Raw genomic sequence first — 14933 nt, 5'->3', positions numbered from 1 at the left:
TCGGCCAAGCAGCAGTGAGCTGGAGAGAGCAGGACAACAATGTAAGATGCGCTTGATGTCAAATTGCCGGTCAAGAGAAGATCTGATGGCAAGTTGGAGAGCTTTGATGGTTGCTTCAAGGCAGGATTCAGCAGAGAAAGTGCAGCAACCTGCACAAAAAATGGAATAAGTATAGTTGGAGACGAAGAAGCCCAACCTACCTGTTTTGGAGTTGTCTGCCCAACTGAAAGCAAAGAAGAGAATAAGTCCATTGATGTGAGAGAAGTTATTTAGGAGGAGCTTCCGGCCAATGTGAGAAGAATTCTCCTGAGAAAACTCTTGAACATGGGCAGCAACTTTAGAAGAAATAAGATTAAAGCTTGGAGTCACATTGCTAAATATAGCATCACAACGAACTTTCCAAATAAGCCAAATACAAGCCGCAATGACAGACTTAGTATAGATAGAATAATTATACTCAGTAAGCCAACAACTAGCAGAAATAGGATCTGGGAATGATATATGAGTACAATGGTGTTGATTAAGCATATTCCACACAATCTGGGTCCAACGACAATCAAGGAAAATATGATCAATAGATTCATACTCGATTTTTGCAAAACACACACGGAGTTCTAGGGCCGATATTGATCTCTGTTCAAGAAATCGGTGAGTAGAGATTTTTACCATGCAACATGAGCCAAATAAAATGTTTCACCCTTGGAGCAACACTTAGCTTCCAAAGTTTTGTCCAACCATACCACTCAGAGGTTCCAGCAGAATGAAGGTTCAAGTGATGGTAGATAGTAGAAGAGAGGTTCACATTAGATGACTGAGGAAACCAGACCCAAAAATTATCACTAGAATAATCGAGGGTACAAGAAGTTGGGATCAAAGGACCGAGGAGATCACCAAAGATTAAAAGCAAGAAGACTTTTGATTCCAATGGTCATTAACAATAAGCTCGATAAAACCCAACATCATTAGATACAATGTCCATATTCAAGAAAGTAGGTTTGAAAGCTAGAGGAACATCAAATAACCAAGGATCAAGCATAAATGAAGTTTGGATTGGATTAAAATTCTTAATCCAAAGGTTATGTTTCAGAATCATGGCCGTACGACAGATGCCACGAAAGATCCAGGAGCAGTTACTAGGAATAGCATCAGTCCAGAGATTCAAGCAACCATACTTATGTCGGACAATGTTAACCCAAAAAATGCTATCCGAATTAAGATACTTGAAAACATTTTTCGCCATAAGAGAAATCTTAGCATGAATGAGGTTGCGAAGACCTAAGCCCCCCTCAGATTTATTATCAGTGATACAACTCCAATTCACTGCATGGATGCCCTTTCCATTGCCCCCTTTGAACCAAAAAAAATCCCTGACAAGCTTAGTGATTTCGTGAAGGATCGAATCAGGAACAGGATAGGCAGAAAGAATATAGTTTGGGATTGAAAGAATAGTGGAATTAATAAGAATGGATTTGGCAGCAGAGGATAATTTATAAGTTTTTCCAACGAGAGCACGAGTCTTGATTTTTTTATCAATCAATGGTTTTGTAAGAAAGGACACTAATCTTCTTAGGAGAAATGAGAAAACCCTAAATAAGAGAAGGGAAAGTGGGCTTGAGAGAAGCCGATAATGGAACAAATCTTTGGACGCAACCCTTTTTATTAAACCAAGAAGGAAGATAGATATGAGTTTTGGAATTGTTGGGGACGTTGGCGGTTAATCGGGTTGTAAATAGAAAGGCAAAGATTGATATTACGAGCTACAGACCTAGTAGCTCGAGTTACCAATATGATATCATCTGCGAACATCAAATGGTTGAAATTGGGGTGAAGATTCTGGTCAAAACCAGGGATCAAGTTGATAGAAAGGGCACGATTCAAAATAGCAGAGAAATTTTGGGCAACTAGAATAAAAAGATAAGAAGATAGGGGATCTCCTTGATGAATTGCCCTAGAAGAGGAAAACCAAGGAGAGGGAGTTCCATTCACAAGAATAGAGAAAGAAGAAGAAGTAAAAGTAGCTCGAATCCAAGAAATCCACTGATCAGGGAAATTCATTTTAGTGAGGGTAGCAAGAATTGCACTCCAGTTAATAGTATCATAGGCTTTTTCGATATCAAGTTTAACTATCATCCTAGGGGGACTAGAAAGGTCAGTCTCAAGAGAATGAACCACCTCCTGAACAGCTATAGCATTATCAAAGGCACCTCTGTCCGAGATAAACCCGACTTGCTCTCTACTTATAAGCATAGGGAGAGCAGGGCTTGAGTCTATTCGAGAGGACCTTTGAAATGATTTTTATAACAAACATTGCAAAAGCGAGATGGGACGATAATCCCGAAACCGACCTAGGATTGGAGTGTTTAGGGACAAGAGTGATATAAGTTCTACCCCAAGAGGGAGGGAGACGAGAAGTATGGAAAAAGTGTTTGATAGCATCAACGATGTAATCACCCACATCATCCCAAAAAAACCAAAAAAATTCAGTATTGAAACCATCAGGACCAGGGGACTTACCTGAGGGGAGATCGAGAAGAGCAAGAAAGATTTCTTCTTTAGATACTTCCCGAATAAGATGAATACCGAGTCTCGATAGAAACCGAAGGGAGATCATCGAGCAAAAGCATGGATGATATTATGTAAATTGTCATTGGTGCATGAATCGTTGCAGGTCAAAGGTTAGAATAAAAAAAGTCACAAAGGCTCGCTCAATACTCGAATGGTCGGGAATAAAGCGTTACGGGAAGAGTCCATAATCGAGAGATATAGTTGTGGTGAGAGTGAATGTGGGCGAGCTATGGAAAAAAAGTGCGTATTTTTATCACCATCGCTAACCCAGAGAAGACGAGCACGCTGGGCTCACTTAATAGACATTTGGCGCTGAATCGCTGCAATTCTAGCATACTGGCTTGACAAATGAGATTGGGAAACAAGATTGTCATCCAAGCTTTCTAAAATGGAAATATTAGTCTCAGTCTGATGGAGATCCTGCTCAAGAGAATTAGCACGTTTTTCTTCCAAATATTAAGTTTAAATCTGATACAGGATAAAAGATGTGTCGAACATGGAGGGGTTACCATGAGGAAGGAGATAGAAGGGCATCGCGAACAGATTTATGGCAACCAACAAAATCCAACCAATAGTTTTCAAATCTGAATAAATAGCGTTTAGAAGAGTCATGAGAAGAAATAGATAAGGCAAGAGGAGAATGATCCGAAAAACTGCGAGAAAGATGACGAAGAGAATAGTTTTTAAAATAGGAAATCAATCGAGGGTTAACAATGCAACGATCAAGTCGTGCTCACCGACAGGCGAGACCCTGGCGATTGTTACACCAAGTAAAAGGGGATCCGGAGCTATTGAGATCGAATAAATTATTATTATTGATAAAAACCACGAAAAAGAAAGCTGCGAGAATAATAATGGAAAGCGACCGCCTTTATGCTCACACGGGAGCAAAATAGTGTTGAAATCACCAATAATAAGCCAAGGGAGACGAGAGAAGAGATTTTTAGAAAGCTCATACCAAAGCAGAACACTGGGAAGACGCCCTGGTTAGAATTATAAACAAGCGAGATAATAACATTAGATAAAAAAAGTTGGAGGATATCACCGGATGAAGGACTCGACGAGAATAAGCGATAGAGTACATGATGCCCAAGCCTTTTTTTCCGAGCAAAACAACTATACCACCGAGAGAACCCTTCGAGAGGATGGCGGCCCACTCCCAAGATTTGGAGAGTCTAGAACAAAACTTACCAACACGAACAGAGTTTGCTCTGGTTTCCACAAGATAAAGGATAGCTAGGTCATTTTGACGAAGAAATCTAAAAGTGCGGGCGAGGGTTTCCCGGGAAGAGAGACCCCTGCAATTCCAGCAAAGTATTTTTTTAGTACTCATCAAAAACTAGGAAATAGAAGACAACTTCCTGAAGGAAAGGATAAGAGGAAATCAATGTATACTGGAACCACCCAGTTCCAAACGCCCTTTCTTTTGGGATTCTAGATCAAGGAGAGGGCTCTTGCGAACAAGAGCAACACGTCGGGCTTCTTCCTGGTACTGGTCCAAGGTCATGTGGTCGTCAGGCTCATCTTCTTCCGACATCTGGTCATCAGAAGCATCAGAAGACACAGCATCCTGTTCAGAATCTTCATCCATAGAACCGTCATCAAGAGCAGCTGAAATCTAAGAAACAAGTTTCGAGTGCTCTGGATTAGGACTATGAGGTTTGATGGAAGGGTTTGCAGAGGAAGTGGTCAAAAGAACAGGGGGAGGAGAGGGATGCCGACGAGTCAACATCTCTTTAGCAGTGTGAGTGGGAGTTCTGGGTAGAGTGTCAGTAGGTGGGTTCTCCAAAGTGGAATGTGAGATGACAGGAGAGGGCAGCATAGTGGAAGTAGAAGGGTCCCGAGGAGCCTCGGGATGGAGCGTGTTAGGGTCCCAAGGCGTAATTGATAAAGCAACGGAGGGATCAACGATGTCAGGGGTGTAAGGGTTGGCAGAGAGAACAGTGTTCTGCAGACTTGGGGAGTCGTGCAACGTGGGGCGGGGAGAGGGACGCCGCCCACTCGAACCGCCTCGCAAGCCGCCACGTGTACCACGAACAGGAACTCCTCGGGATGAGCGGTCATCGTTGCTCGGAGCGGCTGCCGTTCCAACGTTCACGTTAGGGGTGCGAGCACCACCGCCACGGGAACGGGGTTGGCCTCGCCGGCGAGAAACGAGAAGCCAAGGACCGAAGTCAGAATCACTCACAGAATTATCAGGAACAAACAAAGCACCGTCACTGCTAACCGAAGAAGGGGGGATAGGATCTCGGACGGAAGTTCCAGCATCCATGGGAAGGGGATCAAGACTAACCTCCTTCTCTCGAAGATTTCGAGAGGGCTGAGAGACTTTGGCCTTCCAGTTCATCGGATTCCATCTGCAGGGAGCTAGAGCCATGGCCAATCACTCCACAGGAGTAGCAAAAGGTTGGAAGACGCTCATATTGAACCACAACAAAGACACGATGGATATCATCTCCAAGCCAAAAAAACCCTTGGCGAGTGGTTTGGAAAGATCCAGTTCAAGGCAAATTCTAGCGTATTTGGTTCGGGTAGAGAGAGAGTGAGTTCATCGATTTTCAGAAGCCTTCCAAGATGACTGGAAACGGTTTCAAGGGTATCACCACTCCAGAATTCAATTGGAAGATTATGAAGTTGGATCCAGATTGCTGCAGTAGTCAGCTTGGTGAAAGAAGGTTCGAAGTAAGGGCGCCAAGGAGATAGCTGCAAGATAATACCATTGATGGTCCAGGGACCTTCAGAGAGAAGGCGCTGTAAGACATTATCATTAGCACAACGAATAAGGATGAAGCCATTGGGTAAATCCGAGATCAGAACTTCCCCAATGTTCTCCAATTTCTTCAAGAGAAAGGTCTTCACTTGTTCAAACAGAGGAGGTTTACCAAAAAACTTGCCAAAGAGTGAGTGTTGGAAACGAAGGCGAGCTCGATTCAAGGTATCATTGTCCAGTTTAATGAAATCTGAAGTAGATTCTTTGAGTTTGTTGAGAATCGCAGGATTGTGCAGGGGAGAGGTTTCTTGGGTGGAGGTAACCTTGGAGGCAATTTGAGCCCAAGATGGAGGGGAGGGATGGGATGGAGGAGACTGGGGATTATGGCCCCCGCTTGCCATGGCAAGAGGGGAAGCAAAGAACCAGGGAGAAACTCAGAGAAGCTCAGGTCTTGCTAGCTGCAAAGGGCAGTTTACTCTTGAACCTTTTGCAGTCACCTTGTTTTGTGGCTTCAGCTCAACGTCTGAACACGATCTGTTGTTCAAGTTATTCATACATAGGCCACTTGAGTTTACACACACTCAAGTTATTCATACATAGGCCATCATCTCCTTCAAGCAAAAAGTACTATGTTAGCTGACAAACATGAAATTCTTGTTAGTGGACCTCAATAAAGAAAAGATAGCAGTTAGTAACATAGAGAATTAGAATATTTTATTTATAGAATTATGATTTGTAAATACCCGACCACATATAACTAAAGAACCCACTAAGATAAATCATCAAAATCATCATAAAGAATTTAAAACCAGTTAAAAACAACAAAATAACAGAGACAAAAGGCAAATGATAAAGATGTAAAAATATCTAAGTTTACCACAACAAACCTCTAGTTATATAAAAGCTTACCAGATCCATAGAATTGGTGTCCAGAAATTCAAAAGCAGAAAGAACCTCGCCTAAACCTCTCTTTGCTTAAAATAATAATTCCTGAAAATGGATGACACAACTCAAATCAAAGATTATGGACTCTGGAACAAATCAAATCTACAAGAATTTGCATGCATAATATACCATGTAACAAAGAAACACAAAAAGAGCTGAATGAATGCGAATTTATACACACAAGAAATTCATATCTATCAGAGAGCAAGCTAGTCAGCAGAAAGTTTCCTGTCTGTATATAGGAATTGGCACATGATGAAAATATCCAGTAAGTGGACAATGTTGCATTCTGAGAAAATTATTATACAATGAAATAAAATCAAACGATCTATCATGCTTATGCATATAATATAAAAGGACATCAAATCATGAGCAATTTTAAAACACAATGTCATAAACAAATGAGTGAACAATAAACTATATAATAACATTCGATGCCAAACAAAAGCAAAGTTCAACAAATACATTTCACCAAAAATCATGAACTAATTATGTCATTTTCATCAAAAGTATTCAGTTGAGTCCATAAATTTTCATAACTATATAAAATACATTGAATATAGAAAACTCAGTGAATAATGAACAATGATGATAATTACCAATACCCATAATTATATTACAACAAATTGCACCAAAGAATATAGAATAGGCAAATTATAATTGATAGCAAATACCAACTCCTTTGTTTAACATAATAAAACTAATTGACATTCAACTCGCGCTAATTGTGCTAATAAACTGAAAAGTTCAGTGCCATTAACTAGATATCATATGAGCAATTGGTTCAATTATTTTGCTAAATCATGTTATAATTCACTGACATTTAGTAACTAAGTTTTAACGATCACATAATTCCTGTTGATTGTGCTAATGTGCCCCCAACTATGATTATAATATCTGCACCTTGTTTATCAACTTCACTATCTAATTCAGGCAGTCTTTTTTTAATTTGATTAATTTAAAATTAAAATGATTATATAATGTGTTCTTTGAATTTGATTAATTTAAAATTATAGAGTTAACGAACACATTTTACCATTTTCTCACCCTAGGCTTAAGATCCCACTTCCTTAATTCTGGCAAAGCTTATGAGTTCTGACTCCAACAACATATAAAACCACAACATATTTTTATTTGTTTTGGCTTATCAAGGGAATTTAACAATAAAAAAGGCAAGTATAGTACCAATGACAATTTGCACCATCTACAATGAAATTTCACAATCCTGATAAGCATTCAAATAACCCATGTTATTTGTCCTCTAAGGAGGCGTTTGGATTAGGGGTTAGAAAACTATTAGAATGGGAATGATTATAAATAGTGATTTATAACCATGTTTGGATATATTACTATTAACTTGGTAATGAGTACTATAGGTAATATCATTCTATATAGTAAAGGTAATGGAGGGGAATAAATACTATTGAATGTGAATTGACACTTTTGCCCCTAGATAAGATTTAGTTAAATAATAATAATTAATTTATATAACTAATCATAATAATTAAAATAAATTATAATTAACGTAATTTAATTACTATAATAATTAAAATAAATAATAATTAACAATAATTATTTAATATACATATTGCATTATAATAATTAAATTGAAATGACATTTTTGCCCTTATAAAGATTTAATTAAATAAAATAGTCAATAAAAGTATTTCATTATGGTAATTAAAGTGAAATGACACTTTTACCCAGTATATATTTAATTAAATAAATTACTGGGAAATAACAATTTTACTCATAGTTGAGATTTAATTAAATAATAATCATTAATTTAAATAACTAATTATAATAATTAAAGTAAATTATATTTAACATAAAATGTGTCATTTAAATATTATAATAATTAAAAATAATAATTAACAAAAAAAATTATTATATTATAATAATTAAATTAAAATGACATTTTTGCCCTTTTAGATTTAACTAAATAAAATAATTAATAAAAGAATTTAATTATAATAATTACCGAGACTAGATATTTATTTATATGTAATTATTTTATATGTTAGGGGCATTAAAGTAATTTGCATATAATCTCTATCACACTTTTCCCATTCCCAATATTTATTCTTTTCAACCAAACACCTTTTTCATTACCATTACTTTTTCCATTCCCATTCCCATTCCCATTACTTTTCCCATTACCATTACCATTACCATTCCTATTCCTTGATCCAAACTGGCTAAATATATAGTGATCTGGAAAAAAATCAATCACGGAAAACAGTTTCTAAAGATGTAATATGTGGAGAGAAAGAAGAATGAAAGCTATTTTCCTTGAATACAACAAACAAACATAAAGTTTAAGAAACAACATTCAGGTTGAAGAGTAAAATTCACGAAAGAGGAAATAATGAGTAGTTTTTCCTACTTCATCCATTTGTCACTGTGAATTTGGGCTAAGCCATTTTTACATATGCTTCCTCAACAAGGAACATGTCGACTGAAATCTGTATAAATATCCTGTCTGTATCTCTCCAAACAAAACATATTATGACTTGTTATAAACTAAGGTTTTAGGAGATTTAATAATTTAAATGAATATTATTGATAATTAAAAAACTATATTAATATTAATAAACACATTATTATTTCCAAAAATAAAATATTAATTTTTCACAAAGAAGGAATACATATCAAAAGAAGGAATGCATGCCTTGGTAGTGTTGATTTAGAAGGTTAACAGAGGAAATGGGAAAAAACAAAAAAGAAACCAGGGAAATGCATTTAGGTGATCATGAATTATAGAGGACCATAACATATATTACATGATCCTTGAAGTATTTTCACATTTCAATATATGTCTGGTTTTGGTATATATTTTTATAAAATAAATAGAAAACCAGTTTCAAGTGAAGAAGAGACCTGACAGCTAGAATTACTTCATAGGCAAGAAATGCAAGGTTAGTTGATGATAACCTAGCCGTTGTAATGATTGAAACCTTTGTGATGATTCCCAAGGTACCTTCACTTCCTATCAAGATGACAACATACATTTACTTCTAGAATATGGCAAAGAATAACTTATATTCACAAAAAGCAAGACATGATCATAAAAGGATTATGCATCTATCAATAAATAAGTGCTTCAAATCATATCCTGTATTGTCTTTTCGTAAACTTCCAAGCATGTCTAGGACAGTCCCATCAGCTAAAACAACTTCAAGCCCTAAAAAGGAATATAAAATTTAAAAATAATAAATTCAATAAATTCTCATATGAAGGATTATAATTATCAGTTGGAAACGTTAGAACTAACCAAAAAATTACCTTAGATACCATAAATTTGACACTTAGTTTATCATTCTTAAGATCATTTCCAAAGTGATAGTTCCATTAGACTTTAATAAAACCTGAACTAACATGATTGATAATATAAATTCCTCAAACAAGAGCGAACCAAGTTCATCTACAATTAAGTTATCAAGATTTGAAGAATCTTTATATTTAAACATAAAATGAACCAATGCCAATCATGGCCTCCTAATGAATCAAAATATAAAAGAAATAAAAAAAGAATAAAAGACCATATAATTCGGAAAAATGAAACAACAACTTGGTGCATAAAAGGGAACTATAGAAACCAGACTAAAGTAAAATTAGCATTTTGAACCACGGCATGGATATAGGATCCAAACCGGTGTTCCTAATAAATACCAAGCACTCCTTAAGTTTATTATAAAAAGACACCTAGTTATGCATCAAATGCTATCCTTAAACCATGATACACAGTAGGCTCGAATTTTAATCTCAAACAATTTATTTGCTTAACAAAATAGAAAACTAGGGCAGAGATATATTAAACCAGGAAGTCCAAGGTTTAACTTTAAGCAATAAAAAAGAACAAAGCAAGAGGGGATGCTTGTCATAAGTAATAACACTACTTTTTTTTATTGTCTTATCTCCTTATTAGTTAGAAACTTCTTTTCCAATCCTAGCAAAGGATTCATAACTGGTTTGGATTAGATTACTTAAATTTATTATTGTGCAGTATTCATATTAGTTAGATTTTTCCTTTATGTTTTGAAAACTATCGAGATTAAAAATGAATTTTCTTTTCAGTAGTGCCAGAATGTTGAATTTCATATAAATAGAATAAAATTTCATACTTTTTCTTTAACCCTCAACTAGTTTTAGCCCAAATCTTTATATGATGTCAAATTAATCAATGTGGTTTCTTAGCAGTGTTTAAGAGTTAGCTAAATAAAACACAACAACAACACATGATTTTAGTTATTATTACACAATTACAACAACACATTTTTGTAAGTATTTACACATAAAAGAGTTACCCATGAATATTAGTTATGAATGAATTAAGTACAAATTGCCAAAAATAATTACCAAAAAAATAATAGTTATTTTATTATTATTTTACCATTTTAAACAAATTAAATATGTTCATAAAAATTGCCCAAAAAAAAAAAAAATCCTCATGTGCTAGTCACATAAAAGGATTTCAAAATTTAGGATTCGTAACACAAAATCCTAAATTTATACCCTTCGAATGGATTTGAATGGCCACCAGGAAAATAGAATCTTTTCGAACAAACAAGAGATTTTAACAACTTGTGTATTTTGAGTTACAGTAACTCCAGAGTACCAAATACCATGAAACAAACACTACCAAAAACCTCCAACGTCTTTACCATAAATCTTGTTTAAAAGATTTTCTTTAGGTTCTCCATCTCTTTAGTACCTTCCCTTGTCAAAGTAATATGGCCCACAAAGACAATTAAAATTATTTTCTTGTTATTTGTAGACCGCTTGATAGAGTGTGATCAACTTGTGCTTGATTGTACCATGTTATTAAGATTTTTGTGAATCTATTAAACCATGTCCTAGGATTGTTTTAAACCATATACTGACTTCCTTAACTTGCATAATTATCCACTCACCTTCTGATTCTCAAAGCCTGGTGGTATGGCCATATACACTTCACTTCATCATCTAGTTCTCCATTAAGGAAAGCATTTTTCACATCTATTTGATCCGATTCCCAATCCAAGAATGCAATTCCCTAATAGTATTTAGTTTGGCAACATGAGCAAATTTCTCCATATAACATATATTGAAAGTTTGAGTGTACAGCTTGGCTACTAACTAAGCTTTGTATCTTTCTATGATTCCATCTGAATTATATTTGACATTAAACAACCATTTACATCCAACTAACTTCTTTCCCTTTGGAAAATCTGTAATTTCCTTAGTTTCATTCTTTCTAAAGGCTGCTCCCATTTCTTCCAATGCTGCTTCCTCCATTCTAGTTTAGCTTCTTACATGTCTGTTGGAGAAGTAATGCTATACATTTTCTCTGCTAAGGTTTTGAATGCAGTGGATAGACAAGAGTGATAAAATAAAAATAAAAATAAAAATAAATAGAGATGACGCATGGGGTACAAGTTCTTACCCTCTTCATCAAGCAATTTGAAGCTCAATATCATTAGTAGCTTGATGAATTCATCACCAGCCCAAGTATCTTCAGCCATAAACACTGACCAATTCCTTGATGAATTTCAAGCTACTAATGATATTCATCAATAGTAGCTTGATGAATATCATTAACACAAGAAACACTAGAATATCATTAGTAGCTTGATGAATATCATTAACACAAAATAGAGTTGTCAGTGTTTATGGCTTGATGAATATCATTAGATACTTGGGCTGATGATAAACACTAGAATAAACACAAGAAAAATTAGCTACTAATGATATTCATCAAGCTACTAATTGATCATCATTTAAAGATGCTAAAGACCAATTCCTTATCAGATATTCTAGTGTTTATGGCTGCAACAGGTAGAGAATCTAATTTTTTTTCCTGCCGTTCTATTTGCACACCTAGGATTATTGATCCAGGCGCCTCAAATCACATGACAAAGCTCTCATATTTTCTTTCATACTCACCTTGCTTTGCTAATAAAAAGGTCAGAATTGCTAATGGAAATTTCTCCGGTAAAGGATCTGTAAACATATTTGAAAAAAATAACCCTAAAATTAGTTCATAATGTCCCGAATCTTGCTTGTAACCATATCAGTGAGCTGAACTATCTAAAGATTCTAATTGTCATGTTATTTTGGTCTGCTGTGGATCTTCTAGTATATCTTCTTCCTATGATAAGGTTTTTAGTAATAGCCACAACATTCCTTAATCTTTGTTCTTGATCCTTTAAAACCAGAGTAATTTTCTTTAGTCTGTGAGGAAGCAAGTTCAAAATTCTAAGAAGACAGATTGAGATTGGTATCTTGAGGGCCTCTAAACATCACTCGCTTGCGACAATCCTTTGTTCAGATTGCAGTAAAGACTTCATGAATACATGGACATGGTTTAGTTTGCTAAGTATATAACCTCTAACTTCACCAAGTTCTTTGTTAAGACCATAGAGATAGTTAAAAACTTTGTTCTCACTCAGTTTTTGAAACAAAGTGATCCTCCAAAAAGCCTAATTTAACTCATATAACAAATTCATCTTCTGCTAGAGTTCTGTTTGTATTAAATATAAAATATGCATAGTATTTTGGTCTGCATTTAATTTTATTTGATAGTCAATCGTGCATGTTCATTCACTTTTTGTACAAAATTTTACTCCTTTAGGTCAAACTATTGCTCTTCAATGCTTTATTCGCAGAGAACCAAAAGTGCAAACATGGACCAAGGATGGAAGCATTAAGTGGATTCATGTAAGAAGCATGGTCTACCCGTGGTAACTGGTATGGGTGTGCTTCTCTCTAGACAGTAAAGCGCATGGCCTACCTACCGTACACATGGATTTTTGCCGCCTTCGGAAACCCTAACATGTTTTCTCCTTATAAAAGACCACGAAATGACTTTCTAAGGCATCTTTCAGGAGGCTAGAGTTTGAATTCTCCAAAGCTCGACATCATTTAAAGAACATTAACAAAAAAAAAAAAGAGAAAGTGAAGATTCAAGGGGGATTCATTGATCTACCAAAAAATAGTGCACGGAGGATCAAGAGTTTCTCTCTCTATTTTTACTTTTATTTATCTCGTGTTTAGATCTATAATTAAACTGAATCATATGGCTTGTAAATCAAACATGAGCAAGTAGATCTATTGTTCTAGGGTTGGGATTAGCCCGAAGTTCAAATAATTAAGGGAGGAACTGAAAGGTGAACTAAAGTGTTGAAAAACCTAAATTTGAACCTGAACCCCTAGTTAGGATTTCTTGAGGATAACTAGCTATCAAAAAGCTTAAAGAGTCAAATTAGCTTCAATTACCACAAACCTAGGAGTCGCTCTAAGTTAAAATACCTTGTTATGATCTAAAAAAAAGTAACGAGTACCTTGCATATTCCACCTTCGAGGATAATCTTTGTTGAAGAGACACCATTACAAAGTCATCTATCTAACAATGTGGTGAACGCTAATCCTACAAGACATTAAATTTGGATTAATCATCCAAAGCCATCGTTTGCCTTTGTTTAGTTTATTAACTTTTCATTTCATTTTGTTTATTTTAATTTTTGTATCCAACAGTGTTTACTCTAGATAGGATCCAACTTGGTGAAGAAGAAGGAGGTCTAGATGATGGCCCAATCTTCATGGTGTAGAATCTAGGTTGAGGGATAACTAGGTGCGAACATCCAGGGATGGATGAGACCCGTATGTTGGAGAGAGACGATTTGAAGCTTCAAGAAGTCTGACCCACTGTTCGAATAATCGTAGAACCACAAACCGGAAACTAATCCACACAAAACGTCCAGAAGCGTAAAGCACGAAGTAGGAGAAAGCCGAAACTTTCCTCTGGTGATTCTGTGAGAACTCACAAGAACAATGGTAGTAAGTCAACTCTTATTTCTATAATAATAATAATCAAAATTCTATCTTTCAAAAGAGAAGCTACAAGGCTATTTATAACCAACTTAAACTTGGGATACAAGAAATCTATCTTATTAAAATTAGCGAAGGAATCAATCTAAAATTTAAAAATTAAAATTTGCTACGAAAACTATCTAAAAATAGGAAAATAAAATTGGCTAGAAAATCAATCTAGATATGGGAATAGTATCCCGCGGGTACTGTAGCACGTGAAGATGGCAATCGAATCTCTCCACTCTTAATCTTGGAATACTTGATTTCATGGTTGATTGCAATTTGATTTTGTTTCCTTCCAGAAATTGGGTTAGTTTAGGAAAGAGATATTTTATGTTGATTTGTCATAAAAGGAAACCACATCTCCCTTTGTTTGCATGGGACCAACGAAGATAGGCACAGTTTTGTTCTTGGACGTGCATGTGAGTTTGAGGCCCACATGTGGTAGCTCCAAATGCTTCTCTCTTGCTATCCTCTTGCTTGACTAAGCCTGGAATTATGTCCTCACTTCCGGTACACCTATGTACAATTAAGATAGAAGAAATTGGAAACACCACCATATCAATATAATTTAAAAATAAGCTTAAGTTAGCGTTCACTTGGTTTTGGATTTGTTTAGCAAGGCTTCTTGTAATTAGTCTTTGATATGCTTCCTCTTCTATACCAGCTGAAGTATTACTATTTATAGGTGGTGTAGTTGGCATGGGTGTGATGCCCTTCATCATAATCTTAATTGCAAGAGATTAGTTATCACCAACAAAGTCCTCATAAGAACAATATTTTGTTACTACTTGAACGATCAGGGTACTTGCGTGTCTCAATAAGTTTGTTTTAATGGGCTATAACCAACTACATCCCTTGC

The 14933-nt window shown here is 35.6% G+C and overlaps 1 protein-coding gene across 1 annotated transcript; it reads right to left on the bottom strand.

Annotated features, from left to right (window-relative positions):
• Positions 1-4183: 4183 nt before the first annotated feature.
• On the bottom strand, positions 4184-4942 carry LOC120277710 (cadherin-related family member 5-like). Its single transcript, XM_039284563.1, has one exon. The coding sequence runs from the start codon at positions 4940-4942 to the stop codon at positions 4184-4186; it is 759 nt and encodes a 252-aa protein (XP_039140497.1).
• Positions 4943-14933: the final 9991 nt, after the last annotated feature.

Source organism: Dioscorea cayenensis, chromosome 15 (assembly GCF_009730915.1).
Source record: "Dioscorea cayenensis subsp. rotundata cultivar TDr96_F1 chromosome 15, TDr96_F1_v2_PseudoChromosome.rev07_lg8_w22 25.fasta, whole genome shotgun sequence".
In the NCBI taxonomy this organism is placed as follows: domain Eukaryota; kingdom Viridiplantae; phylum Streptophyta; class Magnoliopsida; order Dioscoreales; family Dioscoreaceae; genus Dioscorea; species Dioscorea cayenensis.
This window is presented reverse-complemented; position numbering and strand designations above follow the sequence as displayed.